Raw genomic sequence first — 14,294 nt, 5'->3', positions numbered from 1 at the left:
GCAGATGTCAACAATCTGAGATAAGTTTGGGGTTACAATTAATGTTTTGAAATGGATGCAGCAAAGCCTATTAAGGTTATGTGTGGTCAAGATATCAACTACAACATAGATATATGAGTGGTTATATCTGAAACCTTTGGAGAGGTGACCTGGTGAAATTATCTGTACAGGTACTAGGACCAAAAAGTGAAGAGATGCTAAATTAAATTTATAGTGTAGAGTTCATAATTCAGTGGGATATAAAATTAATAGAAATGTAGTTAGTATATATATAACTGCTTTAGTGAATCATCAATTAATTATTACATGGTATATGCACTTGTATAAATTCACTTGTATGTTTATACACTGAATAATTTAATACACGTAGGCAATTGTTATTGAAATAGTCTTTTAATTTCATTTTAAAAGGAACATAATGTAATATATATTGAGTGTTGAGTTTTAAGAATTGCAGGTACTGTATGCAGTGACTTTGTAAATTTCTCGTTTCTAAGCTTCCCCCCCCAGTCCAGTTTCAGTAAAAACACTGAACCCATCACTTGAAACAACTACATTTTATTTTAACAAAAGCGCGTTACAGTTCAACTACTGTACAGGGCCTGTCCCACCAGCATACGACTGCACGCGGCAAGCGCAACCTAACGTGGTCGCTTCAGTCGTAAGGTCTCGCGGGGCCGGTCCCACTTCGATCATCGGAGCCGTATGGAGTTGTGCGAAGCTGGTCCCAACATCGCGCGGTGCTCCGAAAAACTGACACTGTCCAAAAATTCCGCGCGGCAACGGCCTGCCGGCCCGCAGCCGCATTGAGGCCGTACGCACCACCTCGACGGGCGTGTGCAGCGCCTTGACGCCGTACGCAGTGTCTTGATGATGTACGCCTTCGCTCGAACTTCACGTCAACTCGTACGGGATCACTCGACCTCTGCGTGGCCCCCACTTCCGGTTTGGTTGCGCTTGCCGCGCTCGTGGGACAGGCCCTTACCTATCGCACCGCAACTGTGACAGAAACCTTCCAGTTATATGTCAACATAAAATACAATGGTCCACAATCAGTAATCTGCTTTTGAAATGCAGCCACTGCTAATTTCTGTTCACGTTGGGAGAGCGCTGGAGAATCATCTGAAATTATTGGCAGATTTGAACAGCTCCAACCTTTCTTCTCAGAGGTGAGAGGTTTACCTGAGGCAAGGTTGGCACCTGGACAAGTGGCCAGGACCAATATACAGAAGTGATTAGCACCGTCTAATAGAGTTGACGAGGTTCCAGAGAGGTACCATGGACGCTGTCCCTTGACATCTTCCTTCATTAATTACTGGTGATATAAGAAAATAAGTGTTTGAAATTGAGAGCCAATTTTTGATTTTAATATCACAATAGCTGAGGTACAGTGGTGCAGCGGTAGAATTGCTGCCTTATAACACCAGAGATACAGGTTCGATCCTGACTATGGGCGCAGTTGTATGGAGTTTGTAGGTTCTCCCTGTGACCGTGTAGGTTTTCTCCCACATTCCAAGGATGTGCAGGTTTGTAGGTTAATTGGCTTCTGCAGATTGTCCCGAGTGTGTGGGGGAGAACTAGTGTACAGGTGATTGATAGTTAGCATGGACTCAGTGGGCCGAAGGGCCTGTTTCCCGGGGATATGGGGAGAAAGCAGGAACGGGGTACTGATTAGGGATGATCAGCCATGATCACATTGAATGGCGGTGCTGGCTTGAAGGGCCGAATGGCCTACTCCTGCACCTATTGTTTATTGTCCACGCTGTACATCTAAACTACCATAACCTAATAGCATGGTGCAGTTGAAGAGATCCTGAGTATATTTGTGTGTACATAAAAATAATATATGTTTGGTTCAGTTTTATATCAACAATTTGAATTTATTTCACATAAATATTACGCAAAACTTATGGAACCTTGTCAAAATGGATTTCAAACTGGAAGGAGGATATTAAGAGAGAATGGCTGAAAAAGTATGGTTTAAGAAAGCTTTAAAAGGAGTGGAGAGGTAAGATAAAAGGCAGCACAGTGGCTCAGCTGATAGAGCCGCTGCCTGACAGTGCCAGTGACCCTGGTTCAATCCTGACCTCAGGTACTGTCTGTGTCGAGTTTGCATGTTCTTCCTGTGACTGCGTGGGTTTCCTCCAGGTGCTTCTGGTTGCTGCCCACATCCCAAGGACGTGTGGATTTGCAGGCTAATTGGGCCTCCGTAAATTCCCCCTAGTGTGTAGGAAGTAAATGAAAAAAATGGGATAACATAACACTAGTATGTGGGTGACTGGTGATCGGCGAGGATTCACTGAGTCGAAGGGCTCGTTACCGAGCTGTATCTTTAATTCCAATTAAAAATAAATAAAACAGCAAGGTGTCAGAGGACAAAGGAGAGGAAGATGCACAGAACTGAAAGGAATGGGGTGTTTGGTGGTAGTGAGGTGCGGGGTGCAGATTGGATACTGAAGTTATTGTATAAAGAGGCTGGATTTAGTCAAGGATAATAGCTTTAAATTCAATGTTGAAGATATAAGTTGGCCATTGAATATAGAGGTGATAGGAGCAGAACTCGGTGCACAATATCAAAGTGTTAGCAGAGTGTTGAATTTGATGAAGTTTAGTGAGGAAGTAGCATTGATCAAGGATACTTGCAACAATCAAGGCTGAAGTAAGGCATTAGCATGAATGAGAGTTTCAGAAGAACATGCCATGGGTCCGGTGAGGATGGGCAGTAGATATTAGATAAGTAAATTTAATTGGTCTTTACGAAGGTATTAAATATCGTAGCAAGATTGTGGTGCGAGGAAATTGCATCAAAAATAGTACCTGCAGTGAGGGATTGAGTCAATAATTTTGGCTTCACCAATATTTAGCCGGAGGAATCGGGATTTTACCAATCCTGCATCAGATAAGCTGCAAGCTGGTGTCGTAGTGTTTAAACGAGTTATCGGTGAGTAGGTGCAGGAGCAAAGGGAAAGGCCATGCAGTTGGTGTTTGAAGTAATGGGCAACTGGTGCACAGCACGAGACCAATCAAAGCTGATCTCCTGAGCACAAGTTTGGTACAGCTTCGACATTCTCATCTGACAAGATTACACAGAAACTTGATTAACAGTAAAACTAGCTCTTGATTGCCGAATGGAGGTTACAGAAAGACATCATTAGGTAACAAACTAGGTCTTGATTACAGAATAAAATGATTATCCAGAAGTCTAACTTACAGTAGTTGACAGTAGATCTAATTTTCTGTTACATTGGTGGGTGCACACTATAACATAATCGATGAAGTTCCTGAAACCTGTGTGTCGTGACTGCTGCGTTCCACGTCTTTACTTTTAGGCTTTGTCTGCATTTCGCAGTCATCACATTAGCACAATCCACATCCCTATTTACTAGTTATTAATCCTCACTATCAGGAAAGAGGACACTTGACAGTGCAATGAGCATGACCTGTGTGGTTCAGTTCATTAAAGCCCAACTTCTCCCTACTTCTCCCTTAAATCCACAATGACGACTCTCTTTGTGTGCTCTATAATTGGAAGACCATTCATCGCCAGTTGGGATCTGTTTAGGTTTTTTTACAACATGTGTGGGTTGACCATTCATAAAGGCAAATGTTGAAAATTTTAATTTTAAATTAGAAGTGCTAAATAAGTTCAAGTTCAAGTGAGTTTATTGTCATGTGTCCCTGTATAGGACAATGAAATTCTTGCTTTGCTTAAGCACACAGAAAATAGTAGGCATTTACTACAAAACAGATAAATGTGTCCATATACCATGATATAAATATATACACACATGAATAAATAAACTGGTAAAGTGCAAATAACAGAAAGTGGTTATTAATAATCAGAGTTTTGTCCGAGCCAGGTTTAATAGCCTGATGGCTGTGGGGAAGTAGCTATTCCTGAACCTGGTTGTTGCAGTCTTCAGGCTCCTGTACCTTCTACCTGAAGGTAGCAGGGAGATGAGTGTGTGGCCAGGATGGTGTGGGTTTTTGATGATACTGCCAGCCTTTTTGAGGCAGCGACTGCGATAAATCCCCTCGATGGAAGGAAGGTCAGAGCCGATGATGGACGGGGCAGTGTTTACTACTTTTTGTAGTCTTTTCCTCTCCAGGGCGCTCAAATTGCCGAACCAAGCCACGATGCAACCGGTCAGCATGCTCTCTACTGTGCACCTGTAGAAGTTAGAGAGAGTCTTCCTTGACAATCCGACTCTCCGTAATCTTCTCAGGAAGTAGAGGCGCTGATGAGCTTTTTTGATAATTGCTACAATTGAATAAGTAGGTTTGGTCGTCTATTGAAAGGAAAAGGTCGAACTTTGGGATCACTTACCACACACCACTTGTAAAGGTCTTCCAAAAGGGCTAACTGATGCTTTTCGCTGCCGTTGTTACCACTTGCAATATGCTGCATCTTTCCGACAGTGTATTTGATGCCGCCTCCGAGTAGGCTGTAGAACCCAAGGTATACCCAGTAAATTAAGACACAAGAAACTGCAGATGCTGGAATCTTGAACACAACAAATAGTGCTGGAGGATGTCAATGGGTCAGGCACCATCTGTGGAGGGAATGGACAAGTGACGTTTTGGTCTAAAGAATAGTCCCGGCCCAATATGTTGCCTGTCTATTCCCTCCCTAGATGCTGCCTGACCTGCTGAGTTCCTTCAGCACTTTGTGGTATAACTAGAAAATGTTGGAAATACTATGTATCTTTGATTAATTTAGTTTAGAAATACAGCATGGAAACGGGCCTTTCGCCCAATGGGTCCACGCCGACAATCGATCATCTGTCCACGCTTGTTCTATGTTATTACACTTTATCATCCACTCCCTACACACAGGGGCATTTTTTTACAGAGGACAGTTAAACTACAAACCCACACTTCTCAGGTATGTGGGGTGGGGTCAACCGGAGCATGCTATATGCGACCATAGAGCAACATTGAATCTTTGAATCATAGACAGAAAAGCTGTGTAACACCACAGTTGCCCAGGAATTGAAAGCCAATGAATGTCAAATGGCAGAAATTCTGACTTGAAAAGGCAGTAGCCACGGAGAGAAACACGGCTAACATCCCACAATGAAAGGTGATCAGCTCAAAATGCCAGTTCTATCCCCCTTCCTGCTCTTGTTATCTCAAGGATCAGTAGCAGATCCTCCTCTGCCAACAGAACTTCCACGTTCTGACACAAGCTTGTAAAACTTTCACCAGCCATGGCAGAACACATCGTGTCAGAAGGAACTGTAGATGATAGATAGATAGATAGATAGATCCTTTATTGTCATTCAGACCTTACGGTCTGAACGAAATTATGTTGCCTGCAGTCATACACAGAATCAATAATAACAAAACATACAATAAACACAAATTAAACATCCACCACAGTGAGTTCACCAAGCACATCCTCACTGTGATGGAGGCAAAGTCTTAGTTTCCATCTCTTCCCTCCTTGGTCTCCCTCTGCGCTGTGGCGATCGATCCAGGCCGGAGATGCCGCTCTCCAGTCCAGTGGACCTCCGTGGTGATGTCGCTGCTGCCGAAAGCCAGAACGCCATCTCCGCTCCGAGACGGCCCGCCACAGCATCAGCTCCGGGCCGCCGCCCCAGCTCCAGGTCCCGCAGTCTCCGCACCGGGCCGCTGCCCCATCTCCAGGCCGATGCCCCAGCTCCAGGTCGCTGCCCCAGCTCCGGGTCCTGCAGTCTCCGCACCGGGCCGCTGCCCCAGCTCCAGGCTGATGCCCCAGCTCCAGGTCGCCGCCCCAGCTCCAGGTCCTGCAGTCTCCGCTCCGGGCCGCCGCCCCAACTCCGGGTCTCGCAGTCTCCGCTCCGGGCTGCTGCCCCAGCTCTGGGCAGCCACCCCAGCTCCAGGCCGCCGCCCCAGCTTCGGGTCCCGCAGTCTCAGCTCCGAGTCCCGCTGCATCAGCCCCAGGCCGCCGCCGAAAGCCAGAACGCCGCACCAGCAAGTCGGGCCACCGCTGCTCAGCCCCGAAGACGGCCAGCTTCTCGTTGGTAAGTCCTGGCTGGCTCTGCCTCCGGAGCCTCGGGGTCAGTCGCAGGCTGGAGGCCGCCAGCTCCGCCATTAGGCCTCAGCACAGACGGAGGCAGAGAAGGGGGATACGACATGAAAAAGTCGCATTCCCCCGAAGGAAGAGACAGAGAACATGTTCCACCCCCTCTAACACAACCCAACAAACTAAAACTTAACCAAAACAAGACAAAAAAAACAACAGAAAAAAGTAAAGACAGACGGACTGCAGGCGAGCCGCAGCTGTTAACAGCGCCGCCACTTCCGGACTGGTTTACACTGAAGATGGACACAAAATGCAACCCCCATCTGTTGTGATATTGCAAGGACTACTTTGGTATATCACAAGGACTACTTGTTTGCCCGTGTAGCAACATGTATATGTGGGAATGACGTAATATTGGGCAGGGCACTCTGGGTCCAGATGGCCGTGAAATAAACAGAGCCTTGATTTATGCTCAGCTTCATACCCCTAAATGCGTGTACTTGTGGTCATTCCAGAGCCATAACAATGGTATAAGAGATACCGGACCTTGAACCTTTTTCCTTCCGCCCACAATATTTAATATGTAAAAGAATATGTGATTCTGTTTGTAGTTTGTTTGGTTGTTTGTTTGTTTGTCTTTTTGCACAAAGTCCGCGAGCATTGCCACTTTTCAGTTCACTGCACATCTCGTATGTGTATGTGACGAATAAACTTGACTTGACTTGAACGCCATCCACTTTGCAGCATTAGCCCTCTGGTTCTTTGAGCTTCTTTTCCACCCAACCGAGCTCTCTAACTCACCCGCCCTCTTCTGCCTTCAATCCACACACTGGGTCCCCCTCTGTGCATGACCATTCTCTTGCCTTGCCTCCAAAGAGCTGCACCTCAGATTGTGGGGAGCCACAGATGGCTCATTTGCTTCGTCATCAAGAACATTGGCAGAGCCAAATGATGAGATGGTGTTTCTCAAACATTCCAAAGACGTCAGTGGAAGATTCCTCTGTTCCTAAAAAGTGGAAGTGAGATGAATAAATAAAGAGGTAATTAGCACCAAACTCTGGGATTCTTATTTTTTGTAGCTTCATCCTATTATAGATATTCTCTTTATTCTCACCACATTCTCCCTTCCAATGTGACTTTCCTGTTCTGACAGGTCTTCAACATGAAACATTGTTATGTCCCCCACGACATCAGTCTGAAGAATGGTCTTGATCCGAAACGTCGCCCATTCCTTCGCTCTATAGATGCTGCCTCACCCGCTGAATTTCTCCAGCTTTTTTGTCTACCTTCGATTTTTCCAGCATCTGCAATTCTTTCTTAAACCTGAAACATTAACTCCGTTTCTCGAGCAAAATATAATCTGCTGGAGGAACGCAACGGTTCAGACAGCATCTGTGGAGGGTAATAAACAGACTATGTTTCGGGTCGGAACTCAGTTTTTCTCTCCGCAGATGCTGCCTGACTTGCTGTGTGTTACCAACAGATTTCAGATTTTGTCACATCTGCAGTTTTATTTCTGCTTTTCTAACTTTGCGGAGCCCACCTTGACAATGATTAGCAATTAAATTGAAGTGAATAAAAACTGCAGATGTGACAAATCTGAAATATGTTTCAGAAAATACTCAGCAACTCATTCCCTGCACCATCCATAGACATTTTGCCCAGGACCAAAAGCAAAGATACTAGAGGAGCTCTGCTCTATAATCTTTGACCAAAAGTGTACACAACGCGCGCTTGCGCATATTCCGGACCCGGCGGCCGCGTAATGAGTTCCATGACGTACACGATACTGCGACTGCAGAACCTGTGCACACAGATGATGTGCGTCATCAGAAGTCGTGCTCCGCTGGTGACTCGATGAGGGGGGGAAGGAGCAGGCGCAAAATGGCGTTTATGATGCCGGGAGGTAAGAGGCGACGAGCAGGCAGGCAGGGCAGAGGTTGGGATTGCACCAAACTGAATTGTCATCGTTATCTGTGTGCATTTTTGAATGTTTATTGTTATATACGTTTCAAAATTCGTGGAGTTATTCTTTCTCGTTTTCTTGCCCCACAGTTGGAGTTAATTACCAATCCCTGCTAAAACATATTCACAGAATGTTCATAGCTTTGCCTCTTCTTAACGCTTCCCTGTCTCTTGTGAGGTAACTGGCCTATTCATCATTCACAGGGTTTCTACATCACGATTGATCAACTAATCTGACCATCCTCATAAGGGTTCAATCTCTGCCCTCAGATTCTCATGGTTGGGCAAATGAGGAGGAAGGAACTGCAGGTGCTGGTTTACACCGAAGATAGACACAAAATGTTGGAGTAACTCAGTGGCACAAGCAGCATCTCTGGAGAGAAGGAAAGGGGTGACGATTCAGGTCGAGACCCTCTTCAGACCCAACTGGTATCTGCCTTATGTTCAGGATTGGTCAACTGGCATGACCATCCTCGCAGGGTTCTGCCTTCAGATTCTCATGCATGGTCATCTGACATGTCCGATCACCATAGGCTTCGACCTCCTGATCCTCAAGATTGGTCAGCTGATCTATCCATTAATGGTCTGGACCCGAAATGTCACCCATTCCTTCTCTCCAGAGGAGCTGCCTATCCTGCTGAGTTACTGCAGCATTTTCATATAATAATAATAATAATAATATCTTTTGTTGTCATTGCACATAAGTGCAACGAGATTTGGTATGCAGCTTCCATCCGATGTCATAACTTAAATAACTAATAAAATTTAGATTTAGATACCCCGAGAACATGGTTTGTAAAAAGAACATTAAAACAGTAAACCAGTCAAAACAGACTAAAGTGCAGATGTGTCTGTGTGACGTGACCATCCAAGATTTCAGATGCACAAGTTATAGAAGTAGAAATAGGCCATTCGGCACCGAGTCTACTCCGCCATTCAATCATGGCTGATCTCCTAATCCCATTTTCTTCCCTCCTCCCCATAACCCTTGACCCCCGTTCTAATCAAGAATTTGTCCTATCTCTGCCTTAATAATATCCACTGACATGGCCTCCACAGCCAAATCAAATGAGTTCCACAGATGTTCAAGAAGGAATTGCAGATGCTGGAAGATCAAAGGTACACAAAAATGCTGGAGAAACTCAGCGGGTGCAGCAGCATCTATGGAGCAAAGGAAATAGGCGACGTTTCGGGCCGAAACCCTTCTTCCACAAATTAACTGCCCTTTGACAAAAGAAGTTCCTCCTCACCTCCTTTCTAAAAGAGCGGCCTTTAATTCTGAGGCTATGACTTCTGGTCCTCGACTCTCCTACCAGTGGAAACATCCTTTCCACATAGACTCTATGCCTTTCATTATTCTGTAAGTTTCAATTAGGTCCCCCCTCAACCTTTTAAACTCCAACCAATAGAAGCCCACTGCTGTCAGGCGCTCATATGCTAATCCACTAATTCCTGGAATCATTCTTGTAAACCTCCTCTAGTCCCTTTCCAGAGCCAGCACATCCTTCCTCAGATATGGGGCCCAAATTTGCCCATAGTACTCCAAAATCTGTGTCTATATTCAGTGTAAACCAGCATCTGCAGTTCCTTCCTACACTATCCATTCTGCATTCAAATTCTCTTGATTGGTCAACTGGCATTACCATCACTGTAGGGTTCTTCCTCCCCTTCCCCAGATTTTCACAATTGGGGATCTTGAACATGTCCATCTTCATAGGGTTCTGCCTCCAGATACTTCACATGTTCCTGACCAGGTGTAGTATCCCTGTTGGGTTCAGTAATCCTCTTCACTTGCACCATTTGCCATGGGGTAGATTAATACGGGGATTTTTTTTGCTGTTATAAAAATCTGAAAAGTATGGTCATACCTTCAAAATACTCTGCCGGCCATTTAGGTGTGAGTTAAGGGGAAAGCTCGGTACTCTGAAGATGGTAAATTCTCCACTCTAGAGGGTTATGGCGGTTCAGTTATTGATTGTGTTCAAAATTAAGATGGACAACTTTCTGATATTAGAGGACATGAAAAATAGCATGAGGTAGAAGGTCAACCACAATCTTTTTGATTGATAGAGTTGGTTTCTAGACACTTCTGGTCCCTTCTGACACATTCTACATGTCCATTGTGGTGCCCTGTACCCAAACTCCACCAGGAGCAAGGAACCAGAAGTAGGGGTAGGCCATGTGACTCTTTGACTTTGGTCTCTTGAGGTGTGGGTGCAGTGTAAATATCGCTTGCAGCATCATCGCAGACACAAAGAGTCAGACATGGAAATGCTAATTATGCAAAAATTACACATGTTCTACAAGATAATAAAAATAAAAAGACTGCAATCAAAAACAAGACACTTGTGCAAAATGCAAATAAAAAAATTAAAAAACAAGTCCATGTCTGTGAAGGGGTGGCTCCTAGTATTCCATTACTAAGATAGCATTAGGATTGTGCAGGTCCGTTCACAAACCTGATAGTTGTAGGAAAGTAGCTGTTCCTGAACCTGGTGGTGTGGGACGCCAGGCTTCTACATCTCCTGCCCGAAGGTAGCATTGAGAAGAGGGCATGGCTTGATCGTTGATGCCGTGATCCTTAAATTGCATGGATTCCAAAATATTTTTTTCTCAAAATTAAAATTGATAATGACTGATTTTACAGAACCCATAGGGGCATTCATAACTCTCAGAGCAAAGTAATTCCTCCTGATCCCTCATCCTTAATTCATATCAATTTGATTGGCATCCCATCAGCAACCCTAGACATTAACTTCCGTCCACAAATGGTGTCTTGGCTGCACTGCAGTTACTGTCTATAGAACTCTGGCATTTAACCATATAACAATTACAGCACGGAAACAGGCCATCTCGGCCCTACAAGTCCATGCCGAACAAATTTTTTTCCCCTTAGTCCCACCTGCCTGCACTCGTACCATAACCCTCCATTCCCTTCTCATCCATATGCCTATCCAATTTATTTTTAAATGATACCAATGAACCTGCCTCCACCACTTCCACTGGGAGCTCATTCCACACCGCCACCACTCTCTGCGTAAAGAAGTTCCCCCTCATATTACCCCTAAACTTCTGTCCCTTAATTCTGAAGTCATGTCCTCTTGTTTGAATCTTCCCTATTATCAAAGGGAAAAGCTTGTCCACAACCTTCCAAAACCTTGACCTTTACCACCAAGTAGGAGAGCAGCAGGCAATTGGGAGCACCACCACCATTAGTAGATGCCATCCAAAGTTGAACATCACCCTGATATGGAAATACATTGCTGATACTTCATTGTTGCCGGGCTCAATCCCGGAGCTCCCTACTCAATAGCAATGCGAGTGTGCTTAAATTACTGCAGCAGTTCAAGAGGGAAGTTACTCACTATCTTTTTGGGCATTAGGAGTGAGCTGTAAAAGTTAAAAGCTCTGTGACTTATTTCGTAAACCAGCATCTGCAGTTCCTTGTGGCCATAAAAGTTAACACTTCAGTTCGATGACTTTTCAGCAGAGCAAGGAAAAGTTAGTAACTTGCAGAGAAAGAGCAGGGCTGGAGAGAGCAAAGTGAGTGTTTGTGATAGGATGAAAATAGAGAAACTGAATGGCAATATTGCCAGCTGAGAGGAGATGGTGAGGCTTGTTAATTGCAGTTGAACTGATTGAAGGAGATGTAAGTAGAGAGAGAAAATGCCACGCTGGAACTGTGAAAATGGAATATTGTAGTGCTGGATATCAGAAATCAAAGGGAATGCTGGAAATGCCCAGCAGGGCAGGCAGTACCTGTAGAGGGAGAACATCTGAGTTTGAGAGCTGGCTAATTGGATCCAAAATTGACTTTTTGACAGGACACAGAGGGTGATGACAGAAGGATGCTTTTCTGATTGGAAGCCTGTGACAAACAATGTACCCCAGGGATCAGTGCCAGGACCTTCGATGTTTGTGATTCTATTAACAATTTGGATGTGAATTTCGGAGGTATGATAAATAAATCTGCTGATCTCATGAAAATTGGCAGCGTTGTAGATAATGAGGAAGGTTGTCCAGGCTGTGCAGCAGGATACAGATCACTTGGAAAGTTGGGTTGAGCATTGCTTGATGGATTTTTATTCCTACCAGTGCAAGGTGATATTCTTTGGGGACTCAAGGTTGGATATATACAGGTTGCAGTAGAGCTTAGTTTATTATTGTCACATGTACCGAGGTGCAGTGAAAAGCTTTTTGTTATTTGCTATCCACTCAGCAAAAAGACTACACATGAGTACAAGCAAGCCTTCCACAGTGTACAGATACGGGATAAAGGGTGTATCATTTAGTGCAAGATAAAGTCTAGTAAAGATAGTTCGAAGGCCTCCAATGGGGTAGATGGGAGCATAGTTGGTGTGAGAAATGCTGCAAATGAAGTAGAGATTTAAAAGAGTGGAGCGATTGTAATGAATGATAGCAGATCCCCTTCTGGGGCCAGCAGGCAAAGAGTCATTTGGCTTCAGTGCCATGTTTAATCATGATAAAAGATGCTGAAACAACACTGAAGTAGGTTGACAAATGGAGGGGTCCAAGTCTGTGGTTCCCCTGAAAGTGGCAACACAGGTTGACGGGGTGGTGCAAATGACACATGGCATGCTTGCCTTCATAGGATGGGCCATGGCCATAAGAGCTTACAATGGAGGATTTTAGTTATGGAAAAAGATTAGATAAGCAGGATTTGTTTTCCCTTGAACCAAGGAGGCTGAAGGTAGACCTTCTAGAAGTTTATAAGATTATGTGGTTGATGTTTGAAATGTGCTGCAGAAGAGTAGTGGAATGGGATACATTTGTAAAATTGGACAAGCACTTAAATAGGCAAGACATAAAGGGTCCTAGTGTGGGTAAATATGATTAGTGTAGATGGGCAAAAAGGTCAGCTGTAAAATGATGGACTGATGATCCCTTCTCTGTGCCGAAAGACTCTATGACTAATGTTACAGTTTTGACACAAACAGGAATGGAATCTGAAATCCCAAGGGTTACAACCTGCCTAGAAGGAAGATGAAATGCTGTTCCTTGAGCTTACTTCACACCTCATTGGATCAGTGTAGGAGAGAGAAGTCAGAGCGGTAGTGGGTTGGAGAATTACAGCGACAGGCAATTGAAAGCTCAGGTCACCCTTAAAAGTGTAAGTAAAAATTTCTTTGTCAAATACGAGTGAGTGTTTGAGCACTCAAAATTGTAAAAGAAGATGTTGCATGTTCTGCAACATAGGAAAAAGTCACATTAGTGTGTACAGGGGCTCACATTAGTGTGTACAGGGGCTTCATTTATCCAAATAAAGGTATAACATAATAGCAGCATTAATATAAGGAACAAAGACCAGGGAGATAGGTTTCTATGCTCATAAAAACTTTATTAATCTGTAAATCTTTGGCCCAACACGAAAGGCTTTATTGCTGGACCAGATCCAGTATCATTGAAGAAACATCTTGGAAACAGTAGTCATCTTATCATATGGTTTAGAATATCTCTGGGAGAGGATATAAGCTGCTCCAAGATAAAAGTATTCAGTTGGAGAGCAACCAATTTCAATGGGAAGACAACAGAACAAGCCCAGATAAATTAGTCAATGCTTGGCAGACGGAACTGTGAATGCTCATTAAAGGAGACGTTTGAACTACAAGCCAGATATGTTGCCATGAGGAAGGAGAATAGGGAAATTAAAGCCGCAACATTCTGAACGACCAAATTTACATACGTTTGCTTGTCCAAAAATAGGGGGTGGTAATTTCACATCGATGACTGACCTCCGTGGTAGGGAAAATCCTGGAAATAATAAACAGGACAGAATTAGCTGTTACTGGAATACCAGTGATTAGAGAATGCCAGCACGCAATTGTTAAAGGCAAATGGTGACTAATTAACCCTGTGGACGTTTTGATGAAGCAACAGAGAGGGTTGATGTGATTCATCTTGCTGCTAGTAGAGCTGCCTTACAGCTCCAACAATCCAGTGGAAACGGGTTCCTTCTCCACTGAGCCTCTTTCATCTCTCCTGTCTGTGTGAATGAACGCTGGCCAGAGTTATTGAGCCTCACCTCTGACAACCTAAGGCAAAGGAGACTAATGCACACCCGTCCATTTTGTGATACTCTGCACATTTTCACAGACATTTTCTTTCCTAGCTTTTGAACTCTAAACTTTTATACACAAAGTTAAGAAAACTCGAATTTAAACGTAAAAGTGGCAAAATGTTCAGTGATAAGAAAAGAAAAGCCTTGCATTTAACAGCACTTCATACATGCCTTTCAGGTCACCCTAATTAGCTTCACAACAAACAAAGTAATTTTTAAGTGTAGTCGCTGCAGTGATGCGGA

The 14,294-nt window shown here is 44.2% G+C and overlaps 1 protein-coding gene across 2 annotated transcripts in view; it reads left to right on the top strand.

Annotated features, from left to right (window-relative positions):
- Positions 1 to 7,780: 7,780 nt before the first annotated feature.
- kdm8 (lysine (K)-specific demethylase 8) overlaps positions 7,781 to 14,294 on the top strand; it is a 34,826-nt gene continuing 28,312 nt past the window's right edge. Inside the window, exons 1-2 of one of the 2 annotated variants that reach the window (XM_055651278.1) lie at positions 7,781 to 7,913; positions 11,797 to 11,926. Coding sequence is in view for 1 of the 2 variants with exons in the window: in XM_055651276.1 (XP_055507251.1) it covers positions 7,865 to 7,913 (49 nt within the window). In the remaining variant the exon portion in view is untranslated. The remainder of the gene's footprint in view (positions 7,914 to 11,796; positions 11,927 to 14,294) is intronic. The other variant, XM_055651276.1, reaches the window with a different exon arrangement.

This window comes from Leucoraja erinacea, chromosome 20 (assembly GCF_028641065.1).
Source record: "Leucoraja erinacea ecotype New England chromosome 20, Leri_hhj_1, whole genome shotgun sequence".
Lineage (NCBI taxonomy): Eukaryota > Metazoa > Chordata > Chondrichthyes > Rajiformes > Rajidae > Leucoraja > Leucoraja erinaceus.
This window is presented reverse-complemented; position numbering and strand designations above follow the sequence as displayed.